This window comes from Pyxicephalus adspersus, chromosome W (assembly GCF_032062135.1).
Source record: "Pyxicephalus adspersus chromosome W, UCB_Pads_2.0, whole genome shotgun sequence".
Classification (NCBI taxonomy): domain Eukaryota; kingdom Metazoa; phylum Chordata; class Amphibia; order Anura; family Pyxicephalidae; genus Pyxicephalus; species Pyxicephalus adspersus.
Genome location: NC_092870.1, coordinates 3,527,524 through 3,544,542, shown reverse-complemented (window position 1 = coordinate 3,544,542; position 17,019 = coordinate 3,527,524). Strand labels below are relative to the sequence as shown.

Below are 17,019 nucleotides of genomic sequence, written 5' to 3'. Positions count from 1 at the left end.
AGCTCTACACAGTGTTGAAAAAAACCCGAATTTTTCCTCCCATTGACTTTAATGGTGTTCGACTTTGACATTCGACCACCCGAATAATTTTGCTCCATTCGAGCAAATAGCTGCCGAATCGAATAGTGAGCTATTCGACCAACATTACTAACCAATAGAGACCATCATTTTCAAACAGGCACAAAACATTGCAGCAACAGATGAAGCTAACAATAATGAAGATTATGTATTTTTACATACACAAGTGAAATCACTATATGTAATATTTTTTTCAAATATTTAATTTCTCTAAAGCCAAACTATAATCAAATTTAAATCAGATCAAAAATGCTTAGGAACTTTTTTTTCTTAAACATTATTATCTTACGATAGTATGAAAATGCCAGTTATTGTATATACAGCTTGATATGAATTAGATTGCACTGTTGCAACCAAACAAAAAAGTATTAAAACAACAACTGCAACAAATCAAACAAATATAAATGAACCAATTTTCTGAATTAGTATAATGTAACATAAAACTTTAGCACATAGAAAAAAAAAAATCAAGCACTAAAGATTTAAATTGACCTGTAATGGACTGTAGGTGCGCACAGAACAGGGGCCAGGTAAGCGCTAACTGATTGCTATGACAGCACCATTGACTGAGCTTAACAGACCCACCTCAATTGCGCAGCTGAAAATTAATCACTCTAGTGGATTCTTGACCCCACTGCACTAGCACTCGACAGTGGCTCGCGGTAATGAGGAATGTATATGCGCGTGGCAAACTTACGCGCATTCACTTGATAAATCAGGGTGACTGCCTGAACATATAAGCACTGTGCATTTGGCATAGCATAAGACTACAGTCCCTATGGCAGGGCAGATATTACATAACATTTACAGGTAAGCCAATTTAAAATGCCTAATTAGTGGGAGAGCTTTGTGCAGCCCTATGTGATGACGTCCTTAGGTAAGAATGCAATGTTTGTCACAGTACGGAAGAACTAGATAGCTCATGGATTTACACCTTTTGCTGCAAAGTAGACTTTCTTGCCTTACCTGTTCATGCCATAAACCTGACCATGTAGTCAAAATATCTAGTGGACACTCTCCTAGACCAGAGTACTCCTTTCAAATAGATGTTATACAGCTGTCAAAAGTAGGAACATTTGAATATGTGCTTGTATGTGTGGACATGTTTTCAGGAAGACCTGAGGCCTGGCTGGTAGCTAGAGTTATTGCTAAAACAGCAACAAGGAAATTACTTGAGCATGAACATGTATATCATATATTTGTGGGGGGTTGTGAGCATCCTATACAACTAGTGTAGTTTATCTTTTTATCTAAGGTGTTAATAGGAACAAAGGGAATGGTCACCTGGGGAGATGTGAAGAGATTTCCAGGATATCAGGGCAATAAATTGTTTTAGGACTCCGGATTCCTGAATAGTCACTTATCATTTCAAACCTTTAATTACCTTTCTGTACCACATACTTTACTTTGTATAAATCACACCATCTTTTCTGAATAAATTAGAACAGCAACTTGGTGTCTGTGTCTGTTCTCCTATAATCGTAATATTAACCTAACAGCTGACGTTTCTTTAAGAAATAGATACATTTTCCTTGACAAAAGTGCCCATATTAAAACATTTATTGAACTAGGGTAACATAGGGAAAAAAACGCACATTGGGGCGAGGAAGGCAAATTGAAGGGGGACCTTTGTCCATATTTGCAATCTGTCCCAACTCAAACTGATGTGTCTTCCGACATTGAATTACAAAACAATGAAATTTAAAGACCTTCTGCTGATCGCTTTCAGGCACCTTTTTGGCAGGTCTGGTGCATGTAGGCATGCTTAGTCCATGTCGTTTCATGAACCTGAAGCACCAATTGTGTCCTCCTTTTGAATTCAGTAACTTTTTTTTCACCAGCAATTCTTTTTGCCTCATGCTGGACCATCTTTGTAGACACAGGAATTCTGATTGCCCTTAAAGGGTTAAAATAGCTGATCTACCTCGAGCCATATATGTTTTTCAGTAGGGAAGTTGTACTTCTTCTTTCTTGTTTTTACAGTTTGAAGGAAACAGATGTTGTAAATTGCAAAATCTTTTGTAATACAATGTATCGAATAACACCATATATGACTAAAACTTAAATAGATGTATGTAACTAATGACCACTCCTTGTCTGTATAAAAGGATCACTTCGTTAAGTAAAGATTAGAGTATATTCCTAGAACCATACTGTGTGCGTGTGTGTTATTGGGATATGGAGGTTTTTCCTACTACAAATGAAACCACACAAATTGTGGTAAAAATTTTGTTACAAGAGATTATCCCCAGATGGGGATGCCCTGTTCAAATTAATTCAGATAATGGCCCAGCTTTTGCGTCCAGAGTATGTAAGGAGCTCTCTAAAGCCCTTAGGATTGACTGGAAGTTCCACCTCCCTTACCACCCTCAGAGTTCTGGGATAGTAGAAAGGATGAATAGAACAATTAAAGAAAAAATAAGGAAAATTACTGGAGGCACGTTTATTAATTGGAAAAAGTTTTGCCTGTAGTCCTAGCAGAAATTAGGATGCAGCCTAACAAGAATACTGGCTACTCACCATTTGAGGTCCTAATGGGAAGACCTTTCCACACCCCTTGGGGTCCAAAGGCCCCTGTGATAGAAAAAGGGGATCTAGAAGTAGTACAGGCAGAATATGTGAGAAAACTTGTAGAAACTTTAGATCAAGTTGAGAAAAATGTTGCTCGTGCCTCTCCTTTCTCTCCACAGGAGCCTACGCATCCTTTGCAACCAGGAGATGTGGTGATAGTCCAGCACCTGGCAAAAGGACGAAAAAAAGATAGAGTTCCCGTTTGAACCACCCACCCGAGTGGTAGCAGTCACCAGAACAGTGATTCTCACAGAAGAGGCTCCAATCTGGATTTATGCTAGCAGAGTGAAAAAGGTCCCTGAGGTTTCTTGAAACTCCGGTATCGAACGGAGACAAAGAGGGTGAAGCAGGTGTGAAATCCCTGAAAAGTGCCTTGCCACAGGCTGAAGAATATGACCCCACAATATTCTGGGAGATTTGTTTGTCTGTTGATAATTATTAATCTTTGCATTTTCTTGCCAGTCTGGCTTATTACTACTTGTATCTATCATCCAGAGGAGATGTGTTTCTTATGTGGTACACTGAATAATCGGTCAATATCTAAAAGAGCTCAGGAGCAAGTTCCTTTTGCTCCCGATCCCTTTCATTCTGAACAGAATAGTATAGTCAGGATGGCAAATGCCTTAAATGTTAGCTCATTGTGCCTTGAAGATTTACAGAGCCCACGGGACCTTATAAAAACATGTGTTGTTGCTGTGCCTACACCCGATGAATCCCTCCTGGAAGTCTGGTCGACGACTAAAAATACACAATCTTTTATTCCCTTGTATGACTTCTGTGGGGAATGTCAGAAATTAGGATATAGCAGGGATAATATTAGAATAACTACTATTAATGTGACAGCAGCAGAGACCTGTTTTAATTTTTCTCAGGATATGATTTTATATTGTGATGACAGAGATATAAAAAGAGGATTACCTAAGAATAGTGTATATGATTATATTAAAGACACCTGTAAAAAGAATGGTAGGATTGTTAGCTCCCTAGACAATTCCATGAGTTGTAATAAGACCAGACGTCTGTCTCTCTGGTGCAGGGGAAGTCAGGGTGCATTCGTGGAACTAGAAGTAGAAGCAGATCCTTTCAGCCCTTTGCTCTTCAACCCATGTCTTTAATTCCCTCTCCAAATCAGGCCATTTTGCGGACTTGCCTCTCATGGCCTTCTTCTTCTGTGGCATCTTCAGTAAGGTCTCTACTTCCCGTAGCCAGTCTCTGATTGTTTTCTCAGTTGGAGAAGGACCAAATTTACGTTCAGCAACATGATTTCTATTCACTTTTGTAAACTGGATCACTTTTAATTTGAATTCAGCACTGTATGCAAATCTTTTCTGAGCCATGGCTTTATTACCTCCATAGCGTGAGTGTGCTGCGTAGGCATCCGTAGCTGTATAACCCCAATAAAAAAAATATTACAAATACAACAAGCGCGATAAAGCGTGAATTGCAATTAAAAAAAATCTCCTAGCTTCATGCCTTGTATATTTGGATTCTGTCTCAATGCAACCACTAAATGTTCCATGACCAGTGCATATAAGAGAGGAGATAGAGGGCACCCCTACCTGGTTCCATTGTGTATTGGGGGGGGATTCAGAGAGGGATCCATAAACCCTTACTCTAGATCGGGGTGCGGCATAAAACGCTGAGATGGGGGCTAACATTAAGGGACCTAAACCAATTTGGCGCAAAGCCTGGAACTCAGCATCTACTGACAGGAGGCACATTGTGATTTTTGATTGTTTAGCAGCCTGAGACAGAAATTTGTTTTGATCGTATTGGCTCTTGCTTCTCTACCATATATGAACCCTACCCGATCACTATGAATCATGATGATCATATACTGTTAGCAAACAATTTGGTGAATATTTTTGCATCAACATTGATTATGAGATTGGTCTGTATTTCGAACAGAGCAAGTGGTCTTTTTCAGGTTTGGGAAGGACCGTTATATGTGCTTCTAGACTCTGTGTGGAAAAGGGAGTGTCATCAGGATTAGAGGAGAAACCCCTCGTTAGAAAAGGTAGGAGGTTTGAGAAGTGTAATTTGTAAAATTTGGGGTAAATCCGTCTTGGCCTGGGCTTTTACCTGCAGGCGTGGAACGAATTGTAGATGCCACTTCTTCCTCTGTAAAGGGTGCTTCTAGCCCCGCCACAATGTCTGCATCTAATTCTGGTAGTGGCGTAGATGTGATGTAATCCTGTAGGGATTGGGGAGATGCGTTTGTCATCTGTAAATTTTAAAGGTTTCCTATAGTATTGTTGGGATACCTGTAAAATGTTACAAGGTATGGATGTGGGAACCCCCTGTGGATTGCGTATAGTTGGTATGTAGGTATTATGTGTTGTAGGGTGGAGCCCCCTTGCTAAAAGTCTGCCACACTTATCTCTGTACTGATACAAGATCCTGTGATATTTGTCTCTATACTTTTGGTGAGCCATGTTGTACAGTTGCAGGAGGTGTTTCCTCGCTTTAGTCAATTCTACAAAGACATCAAACGACATGTTCTGTTTGTGTAAGCACTCCAGGGATCTAATTTTATCCCATCTGGGAGAAATAGCTTGAGCTCTAATCTTTTTAGGGCGCCATGTTGTATTAAAACCCCACAGCGAACTGCCTTAAGAGCCTCCCATTGGTTTGGGAGGGATATAGTATCTGACATATGGTCTTTGAAAAAAATTGATATAGTGTCCACTATGGTGCGTGCACAAACAGAGTCTTTGAAAAAGAAATCATTGCATTTCCATGTCCATTCCCTGGGGCCTGCCATCAGTACCTGAATAGTAAGGGACACGGAAGCATGATCAGACCAAGGGCAACTGTCTATGGAAGATACAGGAAGCTCCAGTCCAAAATGCTATGACTCACAAACATGTAATCTATACAGGAATACGTGCAGTGGGGGTTGGAGTAGAAAGTGTCCTTGTCTGTAGGGTGAAGAGTACGCCATATGTCGGAGGTCATGGAGTTTGTTTTTAAATGTATTGAGCTTGGAATATGGTATAGAGGTTTTGCCTGAGGGGGAATCTAAACATGGATCAAGAGAGCAATTAAAATCTCCCCCAATCATAAGAGTTCCTTCCGAAAACTCCCTCAGTAGGTGTAAATACTGAACTGCTGCTACAGTAGGCTGAAGATTAAGAGCATAAATAGATGCAATTGTATAAAGCTGCGTACACACGTGCAATTTTTGTCGTTGGAAAGGATCTTTCACGATCCTTTCCAACGACAAAGGAGTACACGATGCATGAACGGTGCTGTACATACAGCACCGTTCTGCTCTATGGAGAGGGGAGGGGGAGAGCGACAGAGCGGCACCCTGCTGCGCGCTCTCCCCCTTCCCTTTCATTAGGATCGGTTATCGTTCATCGTCCGTGGATCCGCCAGGACGGTCGTTCGGACGATGGACGACGCCGTATGTACACACGCCAGATTTTCGCCCGATATCTGGCCGATACCGATTATCGGGCGATAAAAATCTGACGTGTGTATGCAGCTTAAGTCTTGTCCCACAAGGAGAACTTAACAAATGAGTATCTGCCCTGTGGGGGGAGTGTCCAATACTGTCATTGGGAGAGTTCTATGATAGCAATGGAACCTCCCTTGGTTTTTGCTACTGGGTTACAGCTGTGTACCCAGGTTGTGTAGTATCGGTTCCAAATAAAGGGAAAATTGTTGGTTTGAAAATGAAAAATTTCCCCTATGAGAATTTCTGACTGGAGAAAATGTGATTAAAATTGTGTGTTTGTATGAAAAGAACAAGGGGGGGAAAGGGGAGACTAGGTCAGTAGGACGTGGACGGGGGTGGGAGAAGGGTGAACGGGATTATCACACCTGTTAATAAGAGAGTGTGGAAATAGACAGGTGTGATGGGTGGGTCGAGACGGAAGGGGCTAGGTCCCAACCACCTAAAAGGGTGCTAAAGGGTAAAAGGAGAAACCTTATCCTCTGACTCTAACTGCGAAGTACCTATGTGGGGTAATTGCAAGCAGATAAAGGTGAATTCATCAGTGATGTTAGTAGAGGACGATGATGTAATTCACTGGATTACTTCCCATTGAATTTATATTTGGCACTTAGATTTTAGTTAGGCATGATGTTTAAATAGAAGTGCTCTGGGCGCTGAATATGGATGGAACATGGGAGCTAACTACGTAAACGTGTAGAACTTGCAAACTCTATGTATATAGTGTACTAGTCAAGCACTGCAAAGGCCACTATGGTGCCTACTCATAATTCTCATAATTTACTCATTACTCATAATTTATGGCCGATAACAGCGTGAATGAGTTGCTGTACCCGTTTATCCAATCCCCCGGCTCTCAGGCCCGCACCCCAGATTTAAAAAGGTGGGGGGTTCCTGCCTCGAACGCGCATGCGCCTCTCATCAGGAATTTCCGGTCGCGCGTCCGACACCCCGCCCTTTGAGAACGGTTCCGAGATTACAACCAATCGGGTGATAATTAAGAAACACCCACCAGCCAGCAACCTCTGGCTCCGGAGTCACGCTGGCGGCGTGATGGATCTGGGCTGTGCTTAAAGGAACCACATTGGGCGCGCTTGGGAACGCGTGTACGAGACTATTTCCGTGACCACGTCTGCCCTCGAAGGACCGTGGGGCTCACCCGGAGAGAGAAACGAGTGCCGGTAGGGAGGGTTCTGGATAATAACAACGAGGAGGTGGGGAGCACTCTTGGTGACGAGGGTTGTAAAAAGATGGACGGATTACAGCTAAATAATAGGAGAAGAGGTGATGGGCTGCAGGGTAAATGAGGGCCACACAATATTTACTAGGGCTAGGAAATGGTGATCGTGTATTTGCTGGGGGGGGGGGGGGGGCTGATAGAGTGTATGAGCAATGTATCTGATAGAGGATTGAATGGCACCTGGCACACAAGGCACTGTGACTCATGGGTGTCAAGGTGCCTATCAAAATGAGTATTTTACAAACCAAAAAAGCCTCCAAATGAAAGATCGCTGACCTCCCACTACTGGTACCACCAATCTTCTGTCTCTCCTGAAGTATCTCCTGAATTCACAAATGTGGGATGTGGTTTCCTTCAGGGGGTCCCCATAACTGACCCATTCTGTCCTTTACTGACACGGGATCCAGTGGGTGAAACCACAAAGCATAAGGAGAGAACAGGTGTCCCAACACACATGGAATTGCTAGATATAGGAGGTCCATCTACCATCTGCAGACCCCAATGATTGGTGGCTCGGCAGTGGTACAGGGGAGTATGGGTTCCATATCTGGCTGGGCCGCTTTTTGGTATTTAAAGTGGTGGCAGGGCTACTTTAGGATAAAATTTAGAACTAAGGGGTTTCTGCTAAAAAATATTTATCTGCAGCTTGGGGTACATGACAAAATATGTACTTGTGGATGTCTGCACAACAGGTGCATCCACTAAACTCAAAAATTGTTTTCAATAGTACTTGTCATTGACTGTAGTGCCCCTTACTTTGGTTATCAGTGAAGGGTCCCTTACATTGTTAGTCAGTTTAAAGAGGGAGGGTCCCTGAATTGTCCTTCTCTTTATGAGCCCATTACCAATCCTAACACCAATCTCTCCTCTTCCAGGTAGGGTGTCTTTTTGTAGTCTCATTTAAGTGGACACAAGTACGTCACCCGACTCGCTAGAATCTCCCAGAAGAAACCCCCCAAAAAGTAAATAAAATAAACATCCCTGGCTCTGCCCACTACCATGGAGAGCGATGAGGGCAAACAGACCAACAGCCAAAACGTGGAGGACATGTCCAACACCCCTCAACCTGTAGAGGACCTTACTGAAGAAAAGGACAAGAAAACAAAAGGGGACACCAAGGGAGGAAAAAAAGACCCGCCTCCCCAGGATGACAATGCCGAAGACCCTCTAGCCAATGATGGCAAGGACGACGTGGTATTTGTAGGTGAACAAATGGCGAAAAGGCCAGATATGGAACATACAAAGAGCTGCAGATTACAGCACATAGAAGAGAACGGAGATCGAATCGCCTCGGAAACAGGTGAGTGCAATAACTGTCTGCCAGAAGACAAAGCTGCCGGCGAACTGCCAGAAAAGTGGGCCCACTCACTGCAGCCTAGGCAGACAGTGTCCAGGAGGATTAGGCTACGCACTTTGCTGTAACCGTGTACCAATTCCAAAGCTGACTGCAGCATCAGCACAGGTTCAGAATCGAGCGGTAAAGAAGGGCAGTCCTCAGAGGATGCCGACAGTGATTCTGTCTCCCCCGGTGCGTACTGTTTACTATTAGCTAAATTTATAAAAGCACCCAGTGAGTCCCATATTCACCTCCAAATTTCCATTTCCACCTCTAGATCACAATTACCTGTTGTCGCCACAAACTTGGTTCTCATTGACCCATCCCCCAGAACTACATCTCCCAAGAGCCACATGCAGTTTGAAGGGAAAGCTTTAGGGGTCAAGGCAGCAGAGAAAGCGAAATCGATGTATACAAGCGGAGAGGGGTGACGATATGTAGTCCAGCACAGGAAATCTTATAGGCTGGTCTAACAACTCTAGTTGTGGGGATTTTTCTTGCAGAGGCAATGGGTCTGATTTATGAAAGCTCTCCAAGGCTGGGGGGAATACACTTTCACCAGTGAAGCTAGGTGATCCAGCAAACCTGGAATGGATTTCTTCAGTCATTTGCTGGCAAATGTTTTGAATCCTGGACCAGATCCATTCCAGGTTTGCTGGGACCATCCAGCTTCACTGTTGAAAGTGTATCCTCTTCAGTGTTGGAGAGCTTTAATAAATCAGGCCCAATGTGTTGTCAGCTGAAACAGGAAGTTGGAAGAATGGGGACAAGACCAGGCAACTAGTGACCGGTCTGTTACAGGAAGTGTCACACTGGATGACTGCACAGATCTGGAAGGAACATCCAAAGCTGCCCGAAATTCAGTAACTCGCGTTGCTTTTTCATGCTGACAATACTTGCTCAGCTCAGAGTTCAGCTTTAAACATTGACAGAGTATGTCTGTGCTGCACCTGACAATGACTGTAAATACTGATTGCTATTTCTGTGAAGCCATTAAGGGGGGGGGGTTGTAAAATTGTTGTGACTGCTGCTGTTCTTTAAAGGGATGAAACCTTTTCTCAGTCCCCTCCCTGCTAGTGATCAGTCTGCTGCAGAATGTCCTCAGTCTCCTCTCCCCCAGTGATTGGACTGTAGCAGTCAGAAGGGGAGAGGATGGAGCAGGGGTTGTCAGATATTGGTGTTTTACATGATTGTGTCCCCTATAAATTGACATCTCTTGTCCAGGAAGTAGATGGTGGCCCTAGACAATGCTTGAACAAAGATGGTACAATCCTTCTGATGGTGTTGTTGGGGTATAGATAGATAGAGATCCAGTCATTTCTTCCACTTGCCTTGCAGATGACAATCAAGACGATAAAGGCCCTGAAGGGGAAAAACCTGTGGTAAGAATCCTTTGGGGGTCTGGTATTTGTTTGTGGTGGGTTATTGTCCCTCTCTTTGTAGTAAGGTGGGGAGGGGCTATAAGTGTTTGTTCACTATGTGGTTTACCATGTTCAGAACTCTAGGCAGTTCTCTGTCCTGAGTGTTGCAAGCAATGTGAAGATGATCCCAAAACTCGAAAACCCAGTTGGAAGTCCCACTTTTATTTTACTCCTTATAGTCCTGCAAATTGCATGTTGTCCTTTTTAAATGTTTTTAGGAAATGTCTTCAGTATTTTTCTCTGTGCTGGCAAAACTGTATTGTTTTAACAAGCCACACCTCTTGGTGTCCTTATCCTGACTTGTAGGAGAAGGGGGGGGGGGGGTGCCTGACCAGGAAGGGGTCTGTCTGACTTGTTAGTGGGTTCAATAAAATGTTTTTAGAAAAAATGCAAAACAACTATTTGGTTTAGGTGTAACCCAAAAAGCTTTCAATCCAGGTAGAGAGAACAGCCATGATCGGTCTGAATTAAAGGGGGGAAGGTGACAAGACCAGTCTCCCGACACAAGGTGAAAGAGTAAAGGTACGTACACACTTCCAATTTTTATCGTTCCAATCGAACGACGAACGATCGATTGGGCAAAAAATCGTTCGTAAAAAAGTATCATATCTATTGTGTGTACAATATCTACGAACGATCGTGTCGTTATCTCTATGTGCAGGATCGGTGCTATACGATCGTTCGTATATATTGTGCAGGATCGTTCGTCGTTCGTTTTCCAACGATAATAATTGGAAGTGTGTACGTAGCTTAACTTTGACTGGCCTTTTTAAAGGGGGTGTAAATTAGACCAGCTGTCCTGTACAGCTTTTCTCTCACCAAACTTCAGACCCCCACCCCATTCTCCCACCTCTGCAACATTTAGGGTAATCATTCTTTAGTCTTGGGGTGTGACCTGAGAGGACCTATATGACCTCCTGACATGATGGTATTGCAGTGATAGAACAGATCCCTTTGGGAAGGAGGGGGTGTATAGTGTGTGGATTGGAATGAACGATGCGTGTTGCATCAGGGTTGGTCAAACAAACCTCAACCCCCCAAGATTTTCTGTGATTTGATTATATCAGTGACCAATCCAGAATATTTTTTTTTTGTTTTTATCTTTACCGTTTTTATCTGGTCACACCATTCCAAGTCCCAGAATACCAATAAATGGAGGGGGTACAGGGAACCCAGCAGAGGTGTAACCTGCAAAGGGATTTTATATTATGCCAGTATCGGGGTCACCCTGCAATATGTACATGCTACAAAGAAGCAAAGGGGGGGGATGACTTGGCAAGGATGGATGCGTTTCTATGGAGACAGAAGAGTGAAGGAACGGGTGCATTAATGGGATCTGACCTGGGGGATGGGAGATTTTGTACGTTTCAGATCTGCAGATATTGGGAGGAAAGAAAGTCCTCTGCAACTTCTGGTGTGTTGGGGACCTGTGATAGCTCCACCTTCTCGCAATTTATTGCTCTTTCTGGCTTAGCCCTGTGCGGAATGTTGAATTTTGAGAGTCTCTGGGCTGCCCCTTTTTTGTTCATGTTATTCTTAGTACACAGAGACTTAACTCCAGCAAGAAATGGTAGCCAATCACTAGGCGTAAGTACTGTCGCAAGACCAGGAGAGATCATCACTTCCTCAGCTCACCAAAACTAGTAAATTCTGCAGAGGAGGTGGAAATGTTGAGAGAATGCAGGTATGGGGGTGGGGATTTCTTCTGGTATTGGGTGTAGCAATCAGGCACCCAAACAACTAGTTGAAGGAACTTGCATGACAGGCTTTGACAGAGGCTGTGGCTTACATTTGTCAGCTTGCAACAGGAAGTGTTAATGGCACGATCAAAATGATATGCTTAAGGACATAGTATAATTTTTTTTTTTTTTTTTTTTTTTTTCGTCTGCAACTTTTATGGTACCTCTGACTCCTCTAATTTATTAAATGTTCGTGTTGATTGAAACAACGTACAGAGCATTTCATCACCACCAAAACTCAGCCATTGTAAAGCTATATGAAGATGGGGTCTGCTTTTAGGAACAAGAACTGGCCAAGAAGCTGACCCTCTACCCTATTGTCCAGCCTGTAATTGTCAGCATGTAAACCAGTATAGTTTATATGCATGAATTTTAAACTAAAAAACACAAAAATGAAAACAGATTTATTGTTTCTTTGAGGCTATACACAAAATACTTGCAGATATGAGGATCAGGAGCAACTTTATTTGTTCAAAAATATAAAATACTACACGTGCTGCTTTACAACCATCAATTAAACTACATAAACCCCCAAAAAACTTAAACTAAAACAGCATAAATGTTATTTCTTGGCATATAGCTATAAAATAGTTGGTCAATGTGGTCCAAAATTAACTATGCTATTCTCAAACAGATTTGCTTCTGCCAGATCTTACTTCATAGAAGCTGGTAAATCTGATTTGTTTATTTCCAGAGCTGAAATCTTTCGACGCTGACTTGGGTGGGTAGCATTCCTGGTAAAATTCTAGCCACATGGCCAATGATGTCTGGATAAACAAGGATGGCTTCTATAGTTTCCATGAACCAGCTGTATTTCTGTGTTTAAGCGTTGTTTCTTTACTCTTGAAAGTTCCCATTTTGTTCAAGTAGGCTTCAAAGTTTAGTTCATTTGAAGATGATGCTTTTAGCTTCATCCAGTGGTTCAGGTGTTGCAGGTAGTAACCCCTTCATGTAAACTGCTATGTCAGAGTCCCTCTTTTTCCTTTAGCAATTTGGTCACCCCTCAACAATTCAGCCCATTATTTCAACATTAATGGCAGCAAACAAGATCTGATTATCTAGTAAAAGACCCTCTCATTTCTTCATTGAAGATACAATATAAAATAATTAATTGTTCAGTACTTCAAGGAAGTCTTTTAGCTCAAGCAAACGCTTTATCGTCAAATAAGTGCTTTCTCAGCGTGTTGATTGATCCAGAATGGCTCCTTGTCCAGCATGTCTCTTCAGAAAAGCATCTTTTTTTAGGGTTCCTGACTGAAATAGTTACTTGCCTCAACTCTCCAATTAGACCAGCTGCATGGTGATTTTTCAGTCTGTCACTTATTGCTAGTTGCAGACTATGAACAGCACAATGCATATGCTGAATAGTAATAAGCTTGGATTGTTTTCTTCAAAGCTTGCAAAACTGTCACCCTCTAATATTTGTGTGCCACTTTCTTCATCTCCTTCATTCATTTTTTTAAAATGTGCTCATCATATTTGAAGCGTTATCTGTCACAATACGTAGAACCTGTGTCTTTTTAATTCAAAATCTTCTAAAACACCCACCACTAAATAATGAAGATACTTGCTTGTGTGATGTCTTTTAGTCCCAAGGTCCGAGTTAATATTTTATTGTCTTTATCCACAAATCTAACACCAAAAACAAAATAATTAACTCTGTGACGTGTGTCAAGCATCCATTCTAATAAGACAAAACATCCCTTAAGACTTTTTCATCGGCCTGGAGTAGATGGAAGGTTTTCATTTCTATCTTTCTCATTAACACCTTCTAACACTTTAAAATGAAAACTCTGTGAATGTTAAATTTGATGCTCTTGTAGGTGTTTTTTTTTTTTTTTTACACCATCGTGCAGCGCACCTAATTGATTGCCTAGTATGCAGATAATGTGCAAAATTATGCTAAAGAATGCAGAACAAGGAGCATATGTGTAGAGTGCAGACAGGTGTCTGAAGCAAGCATAGGGTGATAAACAACACGTGACCTGGCGGCGCTGATTCATTCTTTCCACTCCCTACTTTATCAACCCCAATGAATCACAGACCACTTGTTTGGAAGAAATTGTCCTTTTTGGCCATTTATTAATACAACAACTCTTTTGTCACTTAAACATTATACAACAATTTCCATATACAACCCATAAACACAATTTCCTCCAACCACTTTAACTCTCAATACCCCCCTTTTTAGGGTAATGCCCTCAAGGGCCTGCAGCCAGAATCGCCCACACTCCTTTTGGGGTCTGCTTCTTTGACTGATCCTCCTGCTCTCAGACACACCGCCCCTGCCTCAGAAACTTTTTATTAGTTTGACAATAAAATGAACAAAAAATAAATATTTGTGGTAAGAAAAACGGCAGCAAAGAAATGGTTAAGGAGAGAAGAGTAAGAAGGAGGTAATTGGGGCTGAATAATGAATAGTTAATTATGGGGTTAAATTGGGAAAACATTTTATTAAAGAGATCTCTTGTCCAAATGTCTGGTCTAACCTGCAGCCCAAATACACTTTGGTGTCCACCCAATATGTGAACTTCCTGGACCTCAAATACCCAGCAGGTCCAAGATCAGACTGAATGTTTTCTGGATTCCATAACAAATACAGCCAATGTGACAATTTTGGGGGGCCCAGGGATCCCCCAAACATCACATTTGTATCTCTGCCCTGTTAAGGGGTCCCTGAAAGGGCTCATTGGTTGTGTCTTAGCTCCAGTTTATTCTGATTCTGCCTTCCGATTATTTGATGCCTCATATAACAAATTTCTTATACAGATCGCAGCTTCTCTCACTCAGCACATATTGAAACAAGGCCACTACAAAAGCACCGCTGTTACTTTGTATGTAAACCTTTCATCCATGCAGATTCTCCAATCTTCACACACACTCATCACAGCATGGAGTGCAAGAGGGACCATCCAGGTTCACAGCGGTCATACACTGCCCCCTGCTGGAAGCCAATTACATACAATCTGTGTTGAAAACGCAGCACTGTGCAGAGGGAGCACCTGATGTCACCATAAAAAGAACCTATCACCTGCAGTCTTCCGTTACCTGGGGGCTATTCGGCTCACTTTTATGACAAAGTTGTGACTGCCACCATTTTATTCTACATTGTCTCTCGCTTCCTGATTATAATGCTTATTTGTATTGTTAATTTGTTGCCCAAAGATTATAATTGTTTTTTATGGTAAAATGAGCGTACCTTAAGTTACCTATTTTATAGCTAAAAAGTCAGCCAGATTTGTGTGGGTGACTACTGGCAACGACTGGGCACCTGGGATTGGTCACGGGCGGCAAGTGCTTATGTGTGTATATGTTTGTGTTTGTTTTTCAAAACAGCAGTGGTTCCTGGTGAGAGCAAAGTGAGGGGTAAATCCAGCAAATGCAATCCTACTGGCAGTATGAATTTAGTCCAACTTCAGATGTGGCCTCCTATCTAGGTTATCTAGGTAACGCAAAACTTTTGTGAAGAAAAAAAATGTTATTCACTTGATCCGCCCACAAACTTATCTAATGTAGATGTACAAGTGTGGGGGGGCGGACCCTTGTGCAAGTGTTAGAAGTAGGCAGCAATGTGTAACTGAGTTTATGTTCTAATGATACCATGGTGATGACATTTTAAGAGATATTCACCACAGATGTTCTCCACACTTTCATTTCTAACTTCTCCCCATTCCAGAGAAATTGGGGTGCAAGAGCTAGAAGGGGGCAGTAATGTGTAACAGGGCAGTGTGTGTTGATGGGCAGAGTTTGTTATAATAATACCATAGTGATGACATTTTAGGGGATATTAGCCACATATGCTCTCCACATGTTTTCAGTTTCTTACACACAATTGGTGTGCAAATGTGTTAGAAGTGGGTGATAATGTAAAGGTGTCTTACTTTTTTGGTTTTGTACACCCCACCATTCTAGGAGAAATTGGGATTCAAAGAAGAGAAGCAGACAGTGTAACATAGTAGGTGGCCCTGGGGGTCACCAATTTGCGTTTTTAATTTAGGACATCTAGGTGCACTTGCTTTTGAAATCGCATCCCCAATGCTGTGTTTTCACAAATGTTTTTTTTTTTTTTTTTCCACTTTTGACCCCCATATCTTGAAATTCTTAAAATCTGGTGGGCTGAAATTGTGGTTAGTACTAACTATGAGGGTTTCCTGTGTACCTTGAAAACTTCAAGTCATTGTGACTTTTTTTAGGAGATATGGAGGTTTGTACACATTGTTATGCTGCAGAACATGACATGCAACACCCGTACTGCTGATGACATCATTACACACGCCCACTCGGGCAAATACATGTTGATGATTGGGCATCTAATGGACATTTACCAGTTTGTTCTGGGTCTCTAGCCCTCTAACCACCAGAGGTAACCGTGCACAATTGGTGTAATTAAAATGAATGTTCTAATCTCTCAGCACTATGTTAATCCACTTCATTCTCAGATGTATGTGAGCACAGATAGTGCCACCTGTTGGCTGCAAATAAGACACCTTGTTTTATGCAGCCTTCTCATGACTAAAGACATTTCTTTTCATTCATGTACTTTTTATTTATTTATTTATTTATATATAAAATTAAAATTTACACTTTGCAGGTTCAGAAATTGTATGTTTGATATCATTTTATAATTTTTACAAAAAATGTGTGTTTTATTAATAGCTGTATTCACTATGATGCATCTAATATTGCTCTGTTTAATGGAGGGGGCTGTATGGTGTGTGTAATCTGATCTTCTCCGCTCTCAGGTCTGTCCTTGTTTTGAGCCTTTAGAAAGCCGAGGATGATGATTATGATTAAAAGTCATCACCCACTTATTGTGAGGGTTAAATATGACATAACTGTAAAATTGATTTTTATTTTTAATTTTTTTTTTATTTTATTAAAATTTTTAATTTTTAAAATATTTTAATTAGGCTGTTTTGATTTTTCAGGCAATAAAACGGAGTAAGAGAGCACGCAGATCTGAAAGCCTGAGAGCTGAAGGGCTGGCCTCCTCTGAGAGCAGTAAGTGTTGTGTGGCCTTCCTAATAAATTTATAGAAATTTCAATATTCCTGCATGAATTTCTCTAATTACCACATGACTGGAAGAGCAGAATTATATCCAATGTCTTTGTATGATGGAGTATCAACAGCACTTCGGGACACTTGGCTTCCATATTGACATTTCCTGTTTATC

At 41.7% G+C, this 17,019-nt stretch overlaps 1 protein-coding gene across 12 annotated transcripts in view; it reads left to right on the top strand.

The window, feature by feature from the left end:
* Nucleotides 1-7,083: 7,083 nt before the first annotated feature.
* LOC140342913 (zinc finger MYM-type protein 3-like) overlaps nucleotides 7,084-17,019 on the top strand; it is a 38,963-nt gene continuing 29,027 nt past the window's right edge. For 4 of the 12 annotated variants that reach the window (XR_011923203.1, XM_072429280.1, XM_072429285.1 and 1 more), the window contains exons 1-4: nucleotides 7,085-7,290; nucleotides 8,225-8,649; nucleotides 10,024-10,067; nucleotides 16,774-16,846. Coding sequence is in view for 10 of the 12 variants with exons in the window: in XM_072429280.1 (XP_072285381.1) it covers nucleotides 8,349-8,649; nucleotides 10,024-10,067; nucleotides 16,774-16,846 (418 nt within the window). In the remaining 2 variants the exon portion in view is untranslated. Of the gene's footprint in view, nucleotides 7,324-8,224; nucleotides 8,650-10,023; nucleotides 10,068-14,704; nucleotides 15,292-16,038; nucleotides 16,209-16,773; nucleotides 16,847-17,019 lie in introns of those variants that run through there. The other 8 variants (XR_011923202.1, XM_072429281.1, XM_072429279.1 and 5 more) reach the window with 7 other exon arrangements.